Below are 19,764 nucleotides of genomic sequence, written 5' to 3' on the forward strand. Positions count from 1 at the left end.
GCACTAGTTTCAGTGCGAAACGCGTCAGCAGTCAGGTTTTATTTTATTTTGCTGTGACTTGTAGTGCTGTCCTCCTTTTAATAAAAGGCTACAATTTGTTCAGAGTGCAGCTGTCCAGAAACAATCTTAGGCCTGTACATGTGTCTCCTTGAGGGGGACCTCAATCCATGGCAGCGTTTTGTGTTACCAATGTAGTATGGTGACTGTCGTCCCAACTACCCGGAGATCATTCATAAGCTCTTCCCATGTCGTTCTGGGCTGTCCCTCACTTTTCTTATGATCATCCTTACCTCATGAGGCAAAATCCTGCATCAGCTCCAGACCAAGGGCGATGTTTATTTTGTGTTTCTTCCATTTGCGAAAAATCGCTCCAACAGTTGTCTCCGTCTCACCAAGCTTTTGCCGATGGTCTTGTAGCCCATTCCAGCCCTGTGTAGATTTACAATCTTGTCCCTGACTTCCTTGGACAGCTCTTTAGTCTTGCCCATGATGGTAAGGTTTGAATGGGAAAGATTCTGGAGACAGGTCTCTTTTTATACACAACGATTTGTCATAAAGTGCCTCTTCTTAAAGCGGAGTTCCACCCAAAAATTGAACTTCCGCTTATCCCACTCCTCAAATGCCACATTTGGCATGTCATTTTTTTTTTGGGGGGGGGGGTGTGGGCTTCAGGAGAAGGGGACTTCCTGTCCCACTTCCTCCTTCTGCCGAGGGGCTGGAAAGGCGATTAGCTTAATCGCCTTTTCACAGCCCCTCCCTGTAGGCGAGCGCCTGTCCAATCGGACGGCGCCGCTCGCGCATGCGTAGTGCCGCATGCGCAGTGGGTGCCCGGCCGTGAAGCCGAAAGCTGTCACGGCCGGGTGCCCACAGTGACAATGATGACGCCGGCCGGGGAGGGGGGGAGAGGAGCGGAGCCCCGGCCGGCGCGTCGCTGGAGCAGGTAAGTGTCTATTAAAAGCCAGCAGCTACACTTTTTGTAGCTTTTGACTTTTAATAAACAAATATTGGCTGGAACTCCCCTTTAAATTGACTAATCTGTGTACCACATACGGTAGCCAGTCTGCGGGAGCCAGAATTATTGTTTGTTGGTAGGGAATCAAATACTTATTTTACTGCAACTCAATTTGTAACATTTGTATCATGTGTTTTTTCTGGATTTTGGTTGATATTCTGTCTCATTTAAAATACACCTAGGATATAATTATAGACCCTTCTTTTCTTTGAAAGTGAGCAAATTTCCAAAATCTGCAGGGGATCAAATTATTACCCCACTGTATAGGAGAGTTATAATGCCGGTCACATTTTTTTTTTTACAATCTGTGTCCTACTGGGGAGATTTGCCTTTCACTTCCTGTTACTCAGCCATAACAGGAAGTGAGAGGAAATATCTGCAAATTAAGGTAATCCCTTGGAGACCCCCAGGTCACCATAATTAGTGTCCCCATTGGAAGAGTTCCCCTCTAACTGTTATGGGGACAACCCAATATTTGTGATTTTCTTATACTTTCAATGATAATGGTAAACAGGACAATCAAAAGGGTAAATCTCCCTAACAGAGCACAGACAGCAATAAAAACCTAATAGGTGTTCTAATTTATTTGCATGGTACGAAGGAAAGGAAATGTTCTGGGCCAATATCAGTTTGTGAGCATTACATTTGTAGGTGCATCTACGATCGAAATTTAAAATCATATTCATTTCCCCCTTGCATTTCACTGATTTCTAGCCTACTCCTTAGGCCCCTTTCACACCAGCGAACCGTATGCCCACTTTTTCATCCATCCGTTTACAGATGAAAAAGGGACATGCATGTATCCCTATGGGATAGCGGGTGTCAGCGGATGAACATGCGCTGACACCCAATCTCATCCGGGTCTGCTATGCTCCGATTCTGCAGACGGAGGAAATCCTATTTTTCCCCATCCGTCTGCGGATAGGATCGGGTGAACACGGACAGACGTTCCGTGTTCATCCGATCCCCCCATAGGGGAGAGCGGAGATCTGACAGGGCGTCAGATCATCACAGATCTGTTCCGTGTGAAAGGGCCCTAATTCATTACACCCTGTGAATAGACACTGCTGTGTCACACATTTCACAGAGTCTGCCTTCTAAACTACAGAGGTGCTGAAAGGAGAAGTTTCTGGAGGCGGTCATAGGAAAAGGAATCGCTGCGTATAGACAGTAAGGTACCATGGGATATATAGTCCTTAGAAATTGAAAGTAAACAGCAGAAAGGCTGCAAAGCAAACTGGAAGTCCAGAAAGTTGACCAGCAAACAGACACCACTCACAACACAAGAGGAGAGATTTCACATAAGCCTAAATTGGATTGTCATAACTATTGTTTGTTGTTATTACAATGCTGATGCTATGAAATAAAAAACTGTACTCTGAGTGCTTTTGAAGAAAAAGTAGGGCCAAAACGATTTTGGCCCTACTTCTCCTGTGGGTCACAGGAGTGCACCTATTTCTACACTCCTGTGACTTGTATTAAGCCAATAGCAGGCTAAAGTCCGTTGTTTATTGACATCACTCAGCCAGACTAAGCTCTGAATCGATCCAGACTTTACAGTCGTTATCCACTCAGATGCCTGACTGGCAGCTGGATCAGCCTCTCAGCCCACTGCCAAGAGCCTGAGCCAGTCGTTCCTGCCCCCTCCAGAACTTAGGCTACTAGTGAGCGGTGACCAAAGCTCCATTCACAATTGTGCATCTTGTCATGCAACTGTTGACAGCCAAGTTGCATGACAAGTCGATTTCCTTGTTTTCCAATGATAACCATTCATGTATGTGTGACTTAAAGTTTCAGTGACTTACAAATAGTTCATGCACTACTTTAGTCTGACTTTCATGCAACTTGAGGGCAATAGACTCCAATGTTAACCCTCAAAAGTTGCATAAAAGTCATACTTGAATGTTATACAATGCAAGAGTTGCCCGTTATCACTAGTCAAAGCCCAATTCGTATCCAAAGTTGCACACCAAAGTGGGAACAACTTTGGAGTCTTGTGAATGGAACCCAAACGATCACTGCTCTCTGAAGCCTGAGAACTGAGAGGTCTTTGATCACTCCATTCTCAGAGGTGGTGGGGGACTGAAGCTGCATCCATCCAGGCGAGTAGGCAGTTTTGTTATTTTACGATCCTATACTTTTCTTCTAATTACATACTTTTATGGTTTTGTTTTGCTAGAGTGAAACATTTTCAAGTCAAGCGACTGCTGTGGGTTTGAGCAATAACATTTTTACATTCTAGAGAAATACAGAAAATCCCCAGAAAATAAATACAGACCTGAAACAGAAATAATAATGTAAGATATCTTTATTTGAGAACAGAATTTAATATATTTCATCTGTAAAACATCTAGTTAAAGACAATATACACAATATAACATCATCAAAAATATGCCATTTAGGTATTAAATCTCAATTGAAATTTCACGTTCAGACCATTATAAAATGGCATACGTATTTATCATCTCGTAGCCAAGATGGCATCGAGCCTAGTAAAATATGAAATATCAGCTGTGCAAAACAACATTCTCATTTACAAGTACACAGACAACACTCTAAGCATCTCGGAATGTAGCCGAAGACCAAATGTTTCATTTATTTGGCACACGGAGACTGAAAACACTCATACCCTTTGGATGATTGCTATAAAAAGGCACTCATCGATTTTATTCTGTAGGTTTGCAGAAGACTTGCTATATTTAGCAGAACGAACATTTTCACAAGAACGGGAGGGACCCTTGTGTTACATCTTATCTAGGTTAGGAAAGTATCAAATAATTGGGAACAATGTCTGAAAACAAGTGTACAGCGTCTACACGGGGATGTAGGTTATTACACAGTGTGGGGTTTCAGCTTGTAATTAGCTAGACAGAACCCCAGTGGAAAAGTCAAACACGGTCAGCTCTTCTGGGTAAAACTGTGTGCAACGCAATAATGTGGTGTAACAGGCAATAACCGATTAACACCAAGCTGCTGAAATCTATTAGTTCTTACACACCAGAATATAAATCCCTTATGTGTGGTGTCCAGAGGTAAATGTAGGACAACGAAATGTGAAGAAAAGATCATACAACGCATGACATACAATGATACTTCCCTTTCATGTTCTGGTTCACTGACTATGTTTTTTTTTTCCCCATCTGAAATTGCCAAAAAATAAATTTGGCACAAGATTTCTCTGAACTTTTGTTCAGAGGTGAGTACTGGTGCATAAATGCTGGAGAAAGTTAGGGCACTGCCATGTGCTTCTTATCTATAGAAGAACTATAAAACCCAACTTCAGGAAACGTAAAAATCATCCCATGCAGTGGGGCTGAGCCTGACCAGCAAGGGTTAACTAATCGTTTAGGCCTAGGGATCTTTTTACCTACTGGATCCTCCTCGCTGGCAGATTGGTCCAGTGCCTTCTCCACTACACTCCAGCAGTCTAAGGACCTGACACCATGAAGGCCAATGTGAGGTCCACTGCTCAGCACTGAGCATGATGTCGTCAAGGGACAGTCCACTGCTGGAGCTTAAGGAAGTGAAGGAAGTAAAAGTGTGTCTCCTCTCAACTAGATTAAAACGAGCAACTAACAGTTGCAGCCCCCCTGCCAGGGGGTCATTTTTTAAAGTTTCATGGAGTTGGGCTTTAAACTGTCATTTTAAAGAAAAAAATACAAAAAGACACAAACCTTCAATAAGGTGCCAATTTATACTCTGGCATAACACACCTAATCCCATTAATGCGGTTGTTTACTTTTCTTTATATACTTCACATCATCAGATTGAACAGTCGAAGGCAGGCCACTGAAGATGCACTCGCTCGATCCCCCCCCCCCCCCCAAATCAACACAGTGTAGATGGGGGGGGTCACTCTTGTGGAGCTGTAGCTCTATTGTGTTCCCCTGGCGGGATGGTTGGGCACGAGAAGACATCCCTGCCAGGAGAACACAGTGATTAATGCTAGCAGCCTCTGGCAATAAATTGCTGGTTGAACCCAAGTTGATCGATGAAACAACTTGGGTACAATCAGCCTGCTCATATTAGGATCGAATCTCGCCCAGTCCCAGCTAAACTGGCCAAAATTCGAACCATCTATGCCCGACTAAACCTCAATGAGCTGTACAACAGTAAATTCTAAACTTTACATTAGTAAATTAGAATATTCAAATTTTCCTACAAAACGTCAACTTTGGCAGCACATATAGCAGATGCAAAATAGCCAACGCCTCCCATCTGACCTTCAGGTCTGCATTCCCTGCCACAAAGAAACTGGTAAAACCTGTGACCCCCCCTTAAAGCGGTAGTTCCCCCTCAAAATTTTTTCTAACAATACATTCAGAAGACTGATTACACTGCGGGTAGGCTGGTCTTTTTTTTTTTTCGTACATACCTCGATATCGCCGTTTCATTCCTCGGCTTCTGGGTATGATTCTAGTGGGGCTGGGCGTTCCTAGTTGATTGACGTTCCTCCGACCGACACATACTTGACGTCACGACCTTCCGAAAGAAGCCGAACGTCGCTGCGCAGGCACCGTATAGAGCCGACTCTATACGGCGCCTGCGCAATGACGTTCGGCTTCTGTCGGAAAGTCGTGACGTGCAGTATGCGCCAATCGGAGGAACGTCAATCAACTAGGTCCAGCAAGAATCATACCCGGAAGCCGAGGGATGAAACGGCGATAACGAGGTATGTACGAAAAAAAAAAAAAAAACCCAGCCTACCCGCAGTGTAATCAGTCTTCTGAATGTATTGTTAGAATTTTTTTTAGGGGGAACCTCCACTTTAAGAACCAAAGTTTTTAAGTATAACTAAAGGCAAACACTTTTTTTTTTTATATAGGTTCTTTTTTTTTTTTTTGCTGCCTGTGCCCTGTTAGGGAGATTTCCTCTCTCGATTTGTCCTGTTTACCATTACCATTGAAAGTGAAAGGAAAAGAAAATCCCACATTAGTTGTTTCCAGAAAAAGTAGTAGACGGGAAATCTTCCAATGGGGACACCAATTCTGGGGGTCCCCAGGAGATTCCCTTAATTTGCAGGGATTTCCCCTCACTTCCTGTTTTGGATAGGGGGACAAGAAATTAGGGTATATCTTCAAAATGGAACAAAGTAGTACAAAATAAACCCTCCCTTACTGTGGAAATGAAAAAAAAATTTACGTTTTGCTTATAGTTCTATTTTAAAGTTCTAGTAACATTTCAAATGTATCAACAAGGAAACTAGTGTCATGTGATGAATTTATTGATAGGCTTGTGTTCTGTCACTATCTCCAACCCATCAAAAAACTCCAACCACGTCGCTTCTGGTTTATTTAAAACCTTAGAAATAGGAGATTTTGACGACTTGGTGGTTGGACACAACACCAACCGAATAGTCCAGTACAGGAAGACTGAGCTGTTTTGACAGCACAGCGGCTAACGAGGACAAAGTTTTGCTGGCTAGTATTGGAACTCATAATATCCTGCACCGGACTCTATTCGGTTGCCGGTGTCCAACCACCAATTTGTCAGAAACCCCAATTACTGCTGGTTTTAAATAAACTGGAAGTTAAGCGTTTGGAGTTTCTGACAGGTTGGAGAACTTGACAGAACACCTGCAGTCAATTAATGTCATAAATGTATCAATGTAGAACATTTATGGAATGTAATGTACACAGAATGTATCTGGATTTAATTATTGTGTGCAGTTCATTTGTAAGAGTCTTCCTAGTTCTCATCTGGCTACAACCCTTGACAAACGATATAACTAGGGACAAAAATGGCTACCAGGATTATCTGGCTTGAAATATTTGTATTGGCTAGCGCTTATTTTAATACTAAAGTTTAAGAAACAAGGTATAACAATGTTCCAAATTAGCATTGTGTACAACATTTACTCGCTGAAAATTGAACGCTCATTATAAAGAGGCAATTATTAATGTATTTCATTTTTTACTGGTCTACATCTCTGCCCTATCTTTTAACACGATAGGGAACTTGAATCTACAAATAAAAAAACCGGCAACTTTAAAAGTAGTATAAATGCAAGTTCAAGATCTTTATATAAACCACATTACAAAACAGAGTTTTAAAAAAATTCAAGTACATTCGCTTAGTTCCAATCGTTTTGTTTGTATGTAGGATTGCATGCAGGAAGGTTGACATTTCAGCAAAACATACAACTAGGATTAGCATCTACATGTATATTCAAATCAATCAATGTAAAAAGAAAGGAACAGAAGAAGCCCCCAACCAATTTAACACCAAAAGAGGAGTAGGAAATAACAGGTATTGCGATTCATTGAACAAGTGGAGTACTTCCAACCCAGCTTTTAATGAGCTCTTGTGTGGTAGCATGTCTCACCAGGACCAATGTGGAACTGTCTCTGTCCAAAAGGGTCCCATAAAGCACATACAAAGTCACCGCTTAGCACCAGCCCTGAAGAATTTTTGCTGGTTTTTACTCTGCCCTAAATTCCTGTTGAAACATAAGAAATCGCATATATAATTTATGCATTAACAGCCATGCACAGTTATAAAAGGGGCTGATGTAAGTCATGTAGGAAAAAAGCGTAAACTACGAGACAAGAGTAGGAATGCCGTCTTATAAAAGATGCCACATTTAATATAAATTCTAACGCAGCCAGGGGCAACAAGGCTTCAGAAAGTCTTGTGCTTGCAAATAAAGCCATAGTGCACCTTGCAGAAACTAGAAGAAAGCAAAATCAATGTGAATGCCTAGTCAAAACTTTTTTTGGGTTCTGGATATGCTGGGAAAGGAGTAGAACCCCTGTAGATTTTTACTGCCATCTGCTGATCCACTGGAGATCCTTACATTCACTTGCTGCCCCTGTGGACAACAGTTTCAACAAACAAGAAGATAGGAAATCTGCAATAGCAAGACATTCAGAATTTTCTTTTAGTGTTTTAGGGGGAAGGCTAAAACCCCCTATAAAACTTTTTTTGCAACCTGTATATCCCTGTTGCAGATTCTCCTTCAGTCTCTGCCTGGTGGAACCGTTGTGACTCTGATAATGAGTAAAGGGATCTCCAACAGAACCCAAATAGCAGAAATAACACAACAGAAGTTCTGATCCTTCCCCACTCTTACCAAAACTTAAAGGAAAAAAGGTTTAAGCTGGACATGCACTTTAAGTTCTGAAGTGATGACATGAACAGAACACATTGCCTGCTAAATATAAACTTGAATGTATTTTAGCAATCATGACCTCAGAACAGCAACAGCGTTACTGATTTTGGGAAAAGGGGGAGGGGAAAGGGGTGGTCTCAACAGCCGCATTTGCCTTTTTCTTTGTCCTCATCAGTTAACCGCTCAGTAGAGCTGTGGCCATTGGACCGTACCACCCCTTGGGGTATCCAAGACTTGTCCACACACCGTTCCATGCGTTTCATGATCAGATCCAATAAAGTCTCCACCGCCTTATTGACATTGGTTCCATCTGCAGCACTTGTCTCAAAGTAAGGGATTCTGGAAGGACACAAAAAGAAAGATTTTACAGAGACTGAGCTAAAGGGGACATATGATATACATTTGCTTTGGAAAGACTTCTAAAATTCGTAGAGGGGTTTACTAAAAGGCACAGAGCATGGAGTAACGACTTTATACTTATAAACCCTTAAAAAGGAGAAGTATGGCCAAAGCTTTTTTTGGCTTTACTGCTCCTGTGGGTCACAGGAATGCACTTATTTCTGCACTCCAGTGACCCGTCACAGAGCCACTCCAAGCTTTTCAAGGATCCCAACAATAATGTCAGGATCCACTCAGATGCCCGACTAGCAGCTGGCTCAGGTTCTCAGCATGCTGCAGAGAGCCCGTGCCTGCTGCTCCTAACCCTCCACAGCCCAGTGCTCCAGTGAGCGCTGGAGGGGCAGAGCAAAGCGTGGTGGCTGACGATCACCGCTCTCTGCTCAGTGAAGACTGACAACTGAGTGATCCGCAAGCACATGATCAGTCAAGTTCTCGCTCTTGGAACCGGCGAATGACTGCTGCAGCATCAGAATCATGCTACACCCACATAGGCGAGTACATTTGTTTTTTGGGGGTTTTTATATCCTGCACCTCTCCTTTAAAAGTAAACCAGTGCACAAAAAGCTTGAAGGCTGCCATTACTTCCGCTTCAGAAAATGATCATTACCTGTATGCCATGTTGACTCAATCTGGGAAATTCATAGAGTGTCAGATACGCTTTACAATTCCCTCGCTCTTCAAATGTCTTTGCAAGTGACATTCATGTACCCTGATGGAACAGGTACATGAATCTGTCACATGGAGGGGGCTGCACAGAGGCTGGAATATGTATACCCAGGGCTTTTTTTCTCAAATAATAGGTGCTGGAACTCAACCATGACCCCCCAAAACCCATCCCCCACACAAATCCTCCAAATCACATCAAATAGTGGGTGTGGTCAGATTTCACAAACAGTAGAAGGGTCTTAAAGGGGCATTAAATGCCAGGATTGCATTAAATACAGAGTGCAGACATTATGGGGGTTACACACAGAGTGCAGAACTGTCACTTGTAAACACAGAAATTGGACTTCTGTGTTTACAAGAGACTGTGGTGAGCAGGCACCAAAGGGTCTGTGCCAGAGGTGGTGGAACTGAGTTCCACCAAGTTCCCCCTGAAAAAAAGCCCTGTGTATACCACACTTCATTCTTATGGCATGTCTAGCCCCCAGCAGCAGGTAAAAATAAAGGGGCAAGTCAGCTGGCTGATGTCATTACCCAAATATTGCCATATTTGTATAATGATGTGATCCAGCATCCCTGTCCCTTTGCTTACCTTTAGTTGTGGGCTGGGGAATCTCACTACAGACAGCTGAATGTGGCCTGGGGATAAGTTAACAGTTGCTATGAAGCAAGCGGCCGCTAGTGTCCTAGCTACCACAAGCCTTGTGCTGGAAATTCTAAAATACTAACAGCCTCCCAGCAGATATAGAAAACTCAAGCAGTGGTATCTCTCTGCAAACTAAGGCCCCATTCACACTACCACGACTTCCAAGTCACGCTATTTTGCCGTGATTTAGACGCAACATGGGGAATGCCTGTGTAAACTTGAGGTATATGGACCTCAACGCGCATCAAAGTCGGACCAAAGTAGTACAGGGACTACTTTAAAGTTGCACAGATATGAATGGTACTCATTGGAAATTATGGGGTACGACTTGTCATGTGACTTTGCAGTCCCAAGACAAGTCGCACAAGTGTTAAAGGGGCCTAACTCAGAGTTCGTCTTAATTACTACCAGTGTGAATAGAGATTTCCAGCTTCCACTGGAATCCCAGGGGTATGGCACATACATACAGTGCCATGAAAAAGTATTCTATTCTAGATTTTATGTGATAGACCAACACAAAGTGGCGCATAATTGTGAAGTGGAAAGAAAATGATAAATGATTTTCTATTTTTTTACAGCTAAATATGTGAAAAGTTTGGCGTGCATTTGTCAATACTTTGTAGAACCACCTTGCATTTGTATGAGTCAATACTTTGTAGAACCACCTTGCAGCCTGCAAGTCTTTTTGGGGATGTCTCTACCAGCTTTGGACAGAGTGACATTTTTGCCCATTCTTCTTTGCAAAATAGCTCAAGCTCTGTCAGATTGGATGGATTGGAGAGCATCTGAACAGCAGTTTTCAAGTCTTGCCACAGATTCTCAATTGAATTTATGTCTGGACATTGACTGGGCCATTCTAACACATGGATATGCTTTGAGCTAAACCATTCCATTGTAGCTCTGGCTGTATGTTTAGGGCCGTTGTCCTGCTGGAAGTCTCAAGTCTTTTGCATACTCTAACAGGGCTTCTTCCAAGATTGCCCTGTATTTGGCTCCATCCATCTTCCCATCAACTCTGACCAGCTTCCCTGTCACTGCTGAAGAAAAGCATCCCCACAACATGCTGCTGCCACCATCATGCTTCACAGTAGGGATGGTGTGTTCAAGGTGATGAGCAGTGTAAATTTTCTGCCACACATAGCATTTAGCTTTTAGACCAAAAGTTAGATTTTGGTTTCATCTGACCAGAGCATCTTTTTCCACACATTTGCTGTGTCCCCCCACATGGCTTCTCGCAAACTGCAAAACAGGAGTTCTTATGGCTTTCTTTCCACAATGGCTTTCTTCTTTTGCCGCTCTTTCATAAAGGAGGCCAGATTTGTGGAGAGCACGACCAATAGTTGTCCTATGGACAGATTCTCCCACCTGAGCTGTGGATCTCTGCTGTTCCTCCAGAGTTACCATGGGCCTCTTGGCCGCTTCTCTGATTAATGTTCTCCATACCCGGCCTGTCCGTTTAGGTGGCCAGCCATGTCTTGGTAGGTTTTCAGTTGTGCCATACTCTTTCCATTTTCTCATGATGGATTGAACAGTGCTCAGTGAGATGTTCAAAGCTTGGGGATTTTTTTTTTACAACCTTTAATCTTCTCCATAACTTTATCCTTGACCTGTCTGGTGTGTCCCTTGGTCTTCACGATGCCGTTTGTTCACCAAGGTTCTCTAACAAACATCTGAGGGCTTCACAGAACAGCTGTATTTATACGAAGAATAAATTACACACAGGTGGACGCTATTTACCAATTAGAATCCACCTGTGTGTTGTTGCTGAAGGCAATTGGTTCCACTAGATCAGTGTTTCCCAACTCCAGTCCTCAAGGCACACCAACAGGTCATGTTTTCAGGCTTTCCATTATTTTGCAGAGGTGATTTGATCAGTTTCACTGCCTAAGGCTGGGTTCACACTACTACACTACTTTCATCCTACTTTGCTCTGTGTTCAATGTTTCCCTATGAGAGCGTCTTGTAGCGTCCTACACAAGTCGGTCCGACTTTGAAAATGCTCCCTGTACTACTTTTGGTCCTACATTGATCCTACTTCAGGCCCATTGAATATCATTGAAGTCGGACCAAAGTAGTATCCTGTTCATGAAAGTAGGATGGATGTAGGACCAATGTAGCAGAGCAAAGTAGGATGAAAGTAGTGTAGTAGTGTGAACCCAGCCTTAGTAATTACCACAGCCGTTTCATCTGAGGGAAATCCTAAAAACATGACCTGTTGGTGTACCTTAAGGACTGGAGTTGGGAAACACTGCACTAGATTTTCGTTAGGGGTATCAGAGTAAAGGGAATAAATACAAATGTACGCCACTCTTTTCAGATATTTGTAGAAACCATACATCTTTTTCCTTCCATTTGTGAATACTTTTTCAAGGCACTGTACTTATATGGGTCCATGCTAAAACAATGCAAGAATGTAAAAATTTGCATACCTAAAGGGTACACGTGTTTATGCAATATAGGTTTATTTTATTATGGTGTATTAGAGCTATTAGGGTGATGATCAGTGTGTGAAAAACATTTTTGGATACACAATGAATTTGATTTATTAAAGGCAAACAGGCAGTTCCAGGCAAGAAAAAGTGGTGAAAATTCACTTTGCAAAGAAAACCCAATCGCGTGCAAGAAAAACAAAAATAAACGCACAATATTTTTGCTTGCGCACGATTGGATGATGGTCAGCAGAGCTTCACCTCATTCACTAAGCTCAGGAAAAATTCCCTAGCAAACTGAACAGTCCATTTGCCTTTAGTAAACCAACCCCGTTGTATCCTTTTTTCCACTTATGCCAACACATGCAGTGCTGTCATTTAGTATCAAGGTCTTACGAAGAGCTTAATAATCTTAAAGAACCATTCATAGAAAGTATATATAGTGTTTATTGCATCCTGTGGTCTGCTCAGATGAGTCATAGTGTACAGTTGCGCCGTCTATCAGCTGTAACAATACGAGGAAAGAACTGCTCACCCATATTTCTCTGCAAACTCTTTGGCCTCCTCTTCCTTTACAGCTCTCTGATCTTCCAGATCACATTTATTCCCGCACATCACAATGTCTGGGTTCTCACAATACGCGTGGATCTGCAGCTGACCTAAAAAGAAAAATAAGTCATGTGTTATCCCACAGTTTATGAACAAAGGAATCCAACAATTCAGCTGATATTTAAGTTACATTTTTTATGTCAGGGCTCTTAGGCCCCTTTCACACTGAGGAGTTTTTCAGGCGGTACAGCACTAAAAATAGCGCCTAAATACTGCCTGAAAAACTCCTGCCCAGCCTTCTCAATGTGAAAGCCTGAGGGCTTTCACACTGGCAGGAGAGAAAAAAATCTCCTGCAAGCAGCATCTTTGGAGCGGTGAGAGGAGCGGTATGTATACTGCTCCTTCCCATTTAAAACAATGGGAAACCGCGGTAATACCGCCCGCAATGCGCCTCTGCAGAGGCGCATTGCAAGCGGTATTAACCCTTTATTGTCCACTAGCGGGGGTTAATACCGCAACACTAGTGGCCGAATCCCGCGGCAATCCTGACGGTATAGCCTCCCGCCCCAGTGTGAAAGGGGCCTTAGGGCTTTTTTACACCTACAGCAGTCTTCAAAAAGCGACCTGTGCTAGATTGATTTTCAGAGAGCAGTACAGGAGTGGTACTGTTGCCTTCTACTCATCACACAGGTTCCAGTATACAGCTGGCAGTTGCTACAGCACCCAGTACCTCAAGAGCTCATTCCAGGAACGTGTGTGATGGAAATATGGACTACATAGGCTACATTTCACACCAGTGATTTAGGCCGTTGAGAAGCGGCAGAAATCTCCTGATTCTTGCCGCAGGCCCCGTTAACTAAAATGACGGGTTTGCAGGGAGCCACAGCTATTCGCTACTCTCTGCATAGCCGGCGAATACTTGTGGTGATCTCTGCTGGACGCAATGTGTGTGTATCCAGCAGCGATCACTGCAGGCAATTGCTGGCTGTGCAGAAAGCCACAAATAGCCACGGCCGTCAATGACTGAGTGAGTGAGTGAAAAACTTGTATAGCGCTACACATGCGAACTGAATCGCCTCAAGGCGCTTTGTATGGTGGGTTTTGATTTTTTTTCTGAAGGCCTGGCGATTCCCCTCCATTTGGATTCTGGTTGGTAAAGCGTTCCACAGTCCAGGTCCTTGGACTGCAAATCTTCGTTCTCCTTTGGAGTTGTAGCGGGCCTTGGGTATTTGGAGTAGATTTTGGTTGGGTCGATCAGAGGACGCGATTTGGGTTGTGACATTTTAATTTTTCACATAGATATTGGGGCACACTTCCTTGTACACATTTGTGCGTCAGGCAGAGAGCCTTAAACGTAATTCGATCTTTTACGGGCAACCAGTGGAGGGATCTGAGGGACTGGTCATTATAATGAACAGGGTAGGCGGCCTTACCTAGCCGCAGCAAGACCAAGATGATCAGGTTCGATGGGAGGAGGGATGTGCTGATGTCACCGCGTTTACGCAGGTCCCGGAAGGACAAGGCTGTTACACAGAACTGGCCGGCTTTTATTCATGCCTGTTTTATGCTACATGCTGTAAGTGCAACCTTTATTTTTCTAATAAAAAGCCTAGAAGATTTTATGCTATAAAAGCTTTATCTTTTTTTGGGGATTAATGTGACCGAGCGTCTCCATGAGTGGCGAGCACCATTCCCTTCAGCCCAATTCTCCTTCAACAGACAGAGGCCTTGGCTGGGTTTAAAGTCACAAGCAAGAGAGACCTTCCGTAACAGGAGGTCACTACTAGTTGGTAAGCAGCCAATCTGAGAGGTGGAGGCTCTATCACTTGTGATCACACACCATTCTGGGGATGGATAATTCACTTTGTGATTGATGGGACTTTGGTGTATCACCCTTTAAATTGTCTTTTGTTTTTGCCATTTCTTTTATTTATATAGCGCAATTCCAAGTGTTCCTTTTCCAAGTGCACAGAGGATTTGCCTTTAGTAAATAAACCCCAATGTCTCCTAATTTGCAGTACAACACAATGGTTGTGCTTTACTATTCCTTTTCACAATGCAAGTCTATCAGCCAGCTGACAGTTTCAAAATCAGAGCCTTCCCTATGTCACTGACATCAGTTAAAGCGGGAGTTGACCCGAATTTTTTTTTTTAACCTTAGATTGATGCTCATTTTGTCAAGGGGAATCGGGTAGTTTTTTTAAAATCGAAGCCGTACTTACCGTTTTAGAGAGCGATCTTCTCCGCCGCTTCCGGGTATGGTCTTCGGGACTGGGCGTTCCTATTTGATTGACAGTCTTCCGACAGGCTTCCGACGGTCGCATACATCGCGTCACGAGTAGCCGAAAGAACCCGAACGTCGGTGCGGCTCTATACGGCGCCTGCGCACCGACGTTCGGCTACTTTCGGAAAATCGTGACGCGATGTATGCGACCGTCGGAAGCCTGTCGGAAGCCTATCAAATAGGAACGCCCAGTCCCACAGCCCATACCCGGAAGTGGCGGAGAAGATCGCTCTCTAAAACGGTAAGTACTGCTTCGATTTTAAAAAAACTACCCAATTCCCCTTGACAAAATGAGCATCAATCCAAGGTTAAAAATTAACTTTTCAGGTGAACCTCCACTTTAAGAGGCCTCTGTAGCTTATATACACATCTCTACATTTAACAACAACAAAAGTATCTTTAAAAAAACTAGTTCACCTTTAACCAGTTCCCGACCCCCGCATGTACATATACGTCCACAATATGGCACGTACAGGCACATGGGCGTACACGTACGTCCTCGCCTATTAGCGGGTGGGGGGTCCGATCGGGACCCCCCCCGCTACATGCGGAGGTCGGGTCCGCTCGGGGAGCGATCCGGGACCACGGCGCGGCTATTTGTTTATAGCCGCTCCGTCGCGATCCCCCCCCCCCCGGAGCTGAAGAACGAGGAGAGCCGTGTGTAAACACGGCTTCCCCGTCCTTCACTATGGCGGCGCATCGATCGCGTCATTCCCTTTATAGGGAAGACACGATCGATGACGTCATTCCTACAGCCACACCCCCAAACAGTTGTAAACACATACTAGGTGCACCCTAACTCCTACAGCGCCACCTGTGGTTAACTCCCAAACTGCAACTGTCATTTTCACAATAAAGAATGCAATTTAAATGCATTTTTTGCTGTGAAAATGACAATGGTCCCAAAAATGTGTCAAAATTGTCCGAAGTGTCCGCCATAATGTCGCAGTCACAAAAAAAATTGCTGATCGCCGCCATTAGTAGTAAAAAAAAAAAAAAAAAAAAATGCAATAAAACTATCCCCTATTTTGTAAACACTATAAATTTTGCGCAAACCAATCGATAAACGCTTATTGCGATTTTTTTTACTAAAAATAGGTAGAAGAATACGTATCGGCCTAAACTGAGGAAAAAAAATGTTTTTATATATGTTTTTGGGGGATATTTATTACAGCAAAAAGTAAAAAATATTGCTTTTTTTTCAAAATTGTCGCTCTATTTTTGTTTATAGCGCAAAAACTAAAAACCGCAGATGTGATCAAATACCACCAAAAGAAAGCTCTATTTGTGGGGAAAAAAGGACGCCAATTTTGTTTGGGAGCCACGTCGCACGACCGCGCAATTGTCTGTTAAAGCGACGCAGTCCCGAACTGTAAAAACACCTTGGGTCTTTAGGCTGCATATTGGTCCGGGGCTTAAGTGGTTAAATAACAAAAAAAAAAATTCACATCTTATTGCAGGTAAAAAAAAAAATGTATTTTTTATTTATTTTTATTTGGAACCTGTACAGCAGAGGTCTTCAAACTATGGCCCTCCAGTTGTTCAAGAACTACAATTCCCATCATGCTTACTCATGTCTGTGAATGTCAGAGTTTTACAATGTCTCATGGTGTAACGGCTACCCACTGGTAGTGAGGGGTATCGGCCGTTGGAGACGTCCTTTTCCCTGGCAAGCTGCGATATGCAGGTACCGCCGGTATATCCCATCGAACGCCCTTCCAAGAAACGAGACAGGCTACGTTTGCAGAGTCAAGCAGACTGACTTTATTTGGCATATTTCACCTGCTTATATCTGCTTACAACTGTTACAAGAACAATGACAGTTTCCGCCCTCCCCTTTTCCCAGTAGGGGGCTTCAACACAGACCCCCTGAAACAATGACATCTCCTTGAATTAATCACTTGGCCAGTTTCTAGCCGCTTCGGCACCTCACCCCACTTAACATTTCCTGGCCAGGCACATAGAATTCAATTAACCTTTAAAACAATTATCACTCACACATAATCCCCATCAGCATACACCTCACAGGGGGGCTGTTTACCTGCACACAAAAGAGAGTTCATTATCTATGCGAAGGGAACATTAGCATTCCAGCAATGAAAAGATACTTGTCCAATTAACCCTTTGTGCTCAGAATACAATGTGGTAAATCCAACTGTAACAAGTCCTGCAGTTATTATCAATGTCCAGGCAGAATAGTCCATAATCCGTTACACTGCCCCCCTTTTGTGGAACACTTCGGCAGACCCGGATTGATCCTTTTCGGATCAACTTGGGGATGTCCGGTCTGCTGTTAGGGTAAAAGTTCCGTTTGCCTGGACAGTCCGTCGGCCTTCCCATTGGCTTACCAGGTCGGTAGCTGATGGTGACGGTGAATAATAGAATTCAGTTCTGGAACAGTCACTTGCTTTGCTCTCTCAATGGCTCCCAAAACCTGTTGCTGATGCTCTTGGGACAGATACGGCACCACCTGGATGCAAATCCCATTTAATCTTTTGACAATTTCCGCCTGTTTGTGCATTTCAATGTTCAAGCCACGGGACATCTCATAATACATGACATAGTGTCGTTGCATCTCTGATTTCTCACTGGCCAACTTGTCACATTCCCATTTTAGACTGATATTGTGCCGGATCTACAGTACATGTCGGGGAAGGTAGTCTTACCCGGTTCTCAGCAGCAAGCGGGTTGATTCCAGCAACGCGGGTGGTCCCGGGACAAGCAGCAGCAGGTGTAGGTAAATAAGCCGAAGTCAGAGGGCCAATGTCGTTGCCCAGCACCACCTCGGCAGGTAGGTTGTCCATGATACCAACTGTGGTCTTTCCTGACCCGGCTCCCCAGTCTAAGTGCACACGGGTGGTGGGTACGCGAAATACAGCACCCCCTGCGACCCGGACGGCAACTGTGCGAGTGGACACGTTCTCTGGCTTTACCAGATGTTTTTGAATCAGAGTGATAGTAGTCCCGGAATCTCTTAAGCCTTGTGCTACTTGTCCATTCACTCGTACCTCCTGACGGTGATGCTGACGGTTATCCGGAGAGGCCGCTTGTATTGGGTCTGCCTCATACCAAATTCCCAGACATTCCTCAGGGCCCTCCTCGGTCTCCAGGCAGTGGGCCGCAGAGGGACGTGATGGAGTGCCCTCTGTGTTGGGTGTTGTGCGTCTCCAATTGTTATTTGTAGCTCTCAAAGGGCAATAACGAGCAATATGTCCCGTGTCGCTGCAGTGATGGCACGTCACCCTAGGCGAATCCCGGGGGTAGTTGCTAGGCCCCTGAGGACGTGGTGGGACTGGAGCCCGAAACTCTGGGCGTGGGGTGACGGTTGGAGTACGCGGTTCTACCTTCTGAGCCAGCCGCATAGTACCCTGGCTTACTTTCCTTGTCTCCGCGTACTCATCTGCTAGCCGAGCCGCCTCGTTTAAGTTAGCGGGACGGCGATCTCGTACCCAGTCTTGTATATGTCTGCGGCCAGGTCTTGGAAGAAATGTTCCATTAGGAACAGCTGCAATACTTCCTCCCCGGTGTTGGCCTTGCACCCTTGGACCCAAAGGGATGCCACCCTTTGTAACTGGTTGGCCCATTCCATGTGGGAGTCCACAGCCATCTTCTTGGACTCCCGGAAGCGCCGGCGGTAGGCTTCTGGCGTTACGGCATATCGGGTTAGCAGCGCCTTTTTAACTTGCTGATATTGTAAAATATCCTCTGGAGCGAGAGCCCGAAAAGGCTTCGTTGGCTTTGCCCGACAATTTCCCCGACAAAATAGTGACCCATTGGTCTGGTGGTACCTGGTGTAGTGAGCACTGCCTCTCAAAGTCCGCCAAATATCCATCGATTTCCTCCTCACTTTCTACAAAAGCTTTAAATGCAGTGAACAGTATTTTCTTTCCTGTAGCAGCGGGTGGGGGGGTAGGAACTGCAGGTGTAATGGGCTGTCTCGCTCTTACCAGTTCCAGTTCTTGTCCCCTCTTCGTTTGTATTTCTTCCCTTGCTTCCCGGAACAGCTGGTTGATTAGTTCCACGGACGTTTCTGGATACAAGGATAATCTCCGCTGTACAATCCCAGTAATTACATCTTCTTCGCTGACCGGTGCAAGGGGCTTCGTTCCTTCCATGGATCCATCCATTTCGTCCAGCTCCAGCAGTTCAGCTATCAGCTCCCTCCGTGGTCTGTTGCTGGCGCTCCTACCACGAATCTCCAATAGATCTTTCAGTGTGGATCTTTTCAGCCTGGCGTACTGCGACTCCATTCAGAACTTGCTCTTTGGATAAAAGGACCATCCCACTACTGCCAACCAATGTAACGGCTACCCACTGGTAGTGAGGGGTATCGGCCGTTGGAGACGTCCTTTTCCCTGGCAAGCTGCGATATGCAGGTACCGCCGGTATATCCCATCGAACGCCCTTCCAAGAAACGAGACAGGCTACGTTTGCAGAGTCAAGCAGACTGACTTTATTTGGCATATTTCACCTGCTTATATCTGCTTACAACTGTTACAAGAACAATGACAGTTTCCGCCCTCCCCTTTTCCCAGTAGGGGGCTTCAACACAGACCCCCTGAAACAATGACATCTCCTTGAATTAATCACTTGGCCAGTTTCTAGCCGCTTCGGCACCTCACCCCACTTAACATTTCCTGGCCAGGCACATAGAATTCAATTAACCTTTAA

General features: G+C 44.4%; 1 protein-coding gene across 3 annotated transcripts in view; it reads right to left on the reverse strand.

Moving 5' to 3' along the window:
- Positions 1 to 7,007: 7,007 nt before the first annotated feature.
- The window catches only part of RAB27A (RAB27A, member RAS oncogene family), a 175,610-nt gene continuing 162,853 nt past the window's right edge, over positions 7,008 to 19,764 (reverse strand). For 2 of the 3 annotated variants that reach the window (XM_040342719.1, XM_040342720.1), the window contains 2 exons: positions 12,796 to 12,919; positions 7,008 to 8,462 (listed from right to left, as the gene is read on the reverse strand). In XM_040342719.1, the coding sequence (XP_040198653.1) occupies positions 8,261 to 8,462; positions 12,796 to 12,919 (326 nt within the window). In that variant the 3' untranslated portion in view covers positions 7,008 to 8,260. The remainder of the gene's footprint in view (positions 8,463 to 12,795; positions 12,920 to 19,764) is intronic. The other variant, XM_040342721.1, reaches the window with a different exon arrangement.

This window comes from Rana temporaria, chromosome 3 (assembly GCF_905171775.1).
Source record: "Rana temporaria chromosome 3, aRanTem1.1, whole genome shotgun sequence".
NCBI lineage: Eukaryota > Metazoa > Chordata > Amphibia > Anura > Ranidae > Rana > Rana temporaria.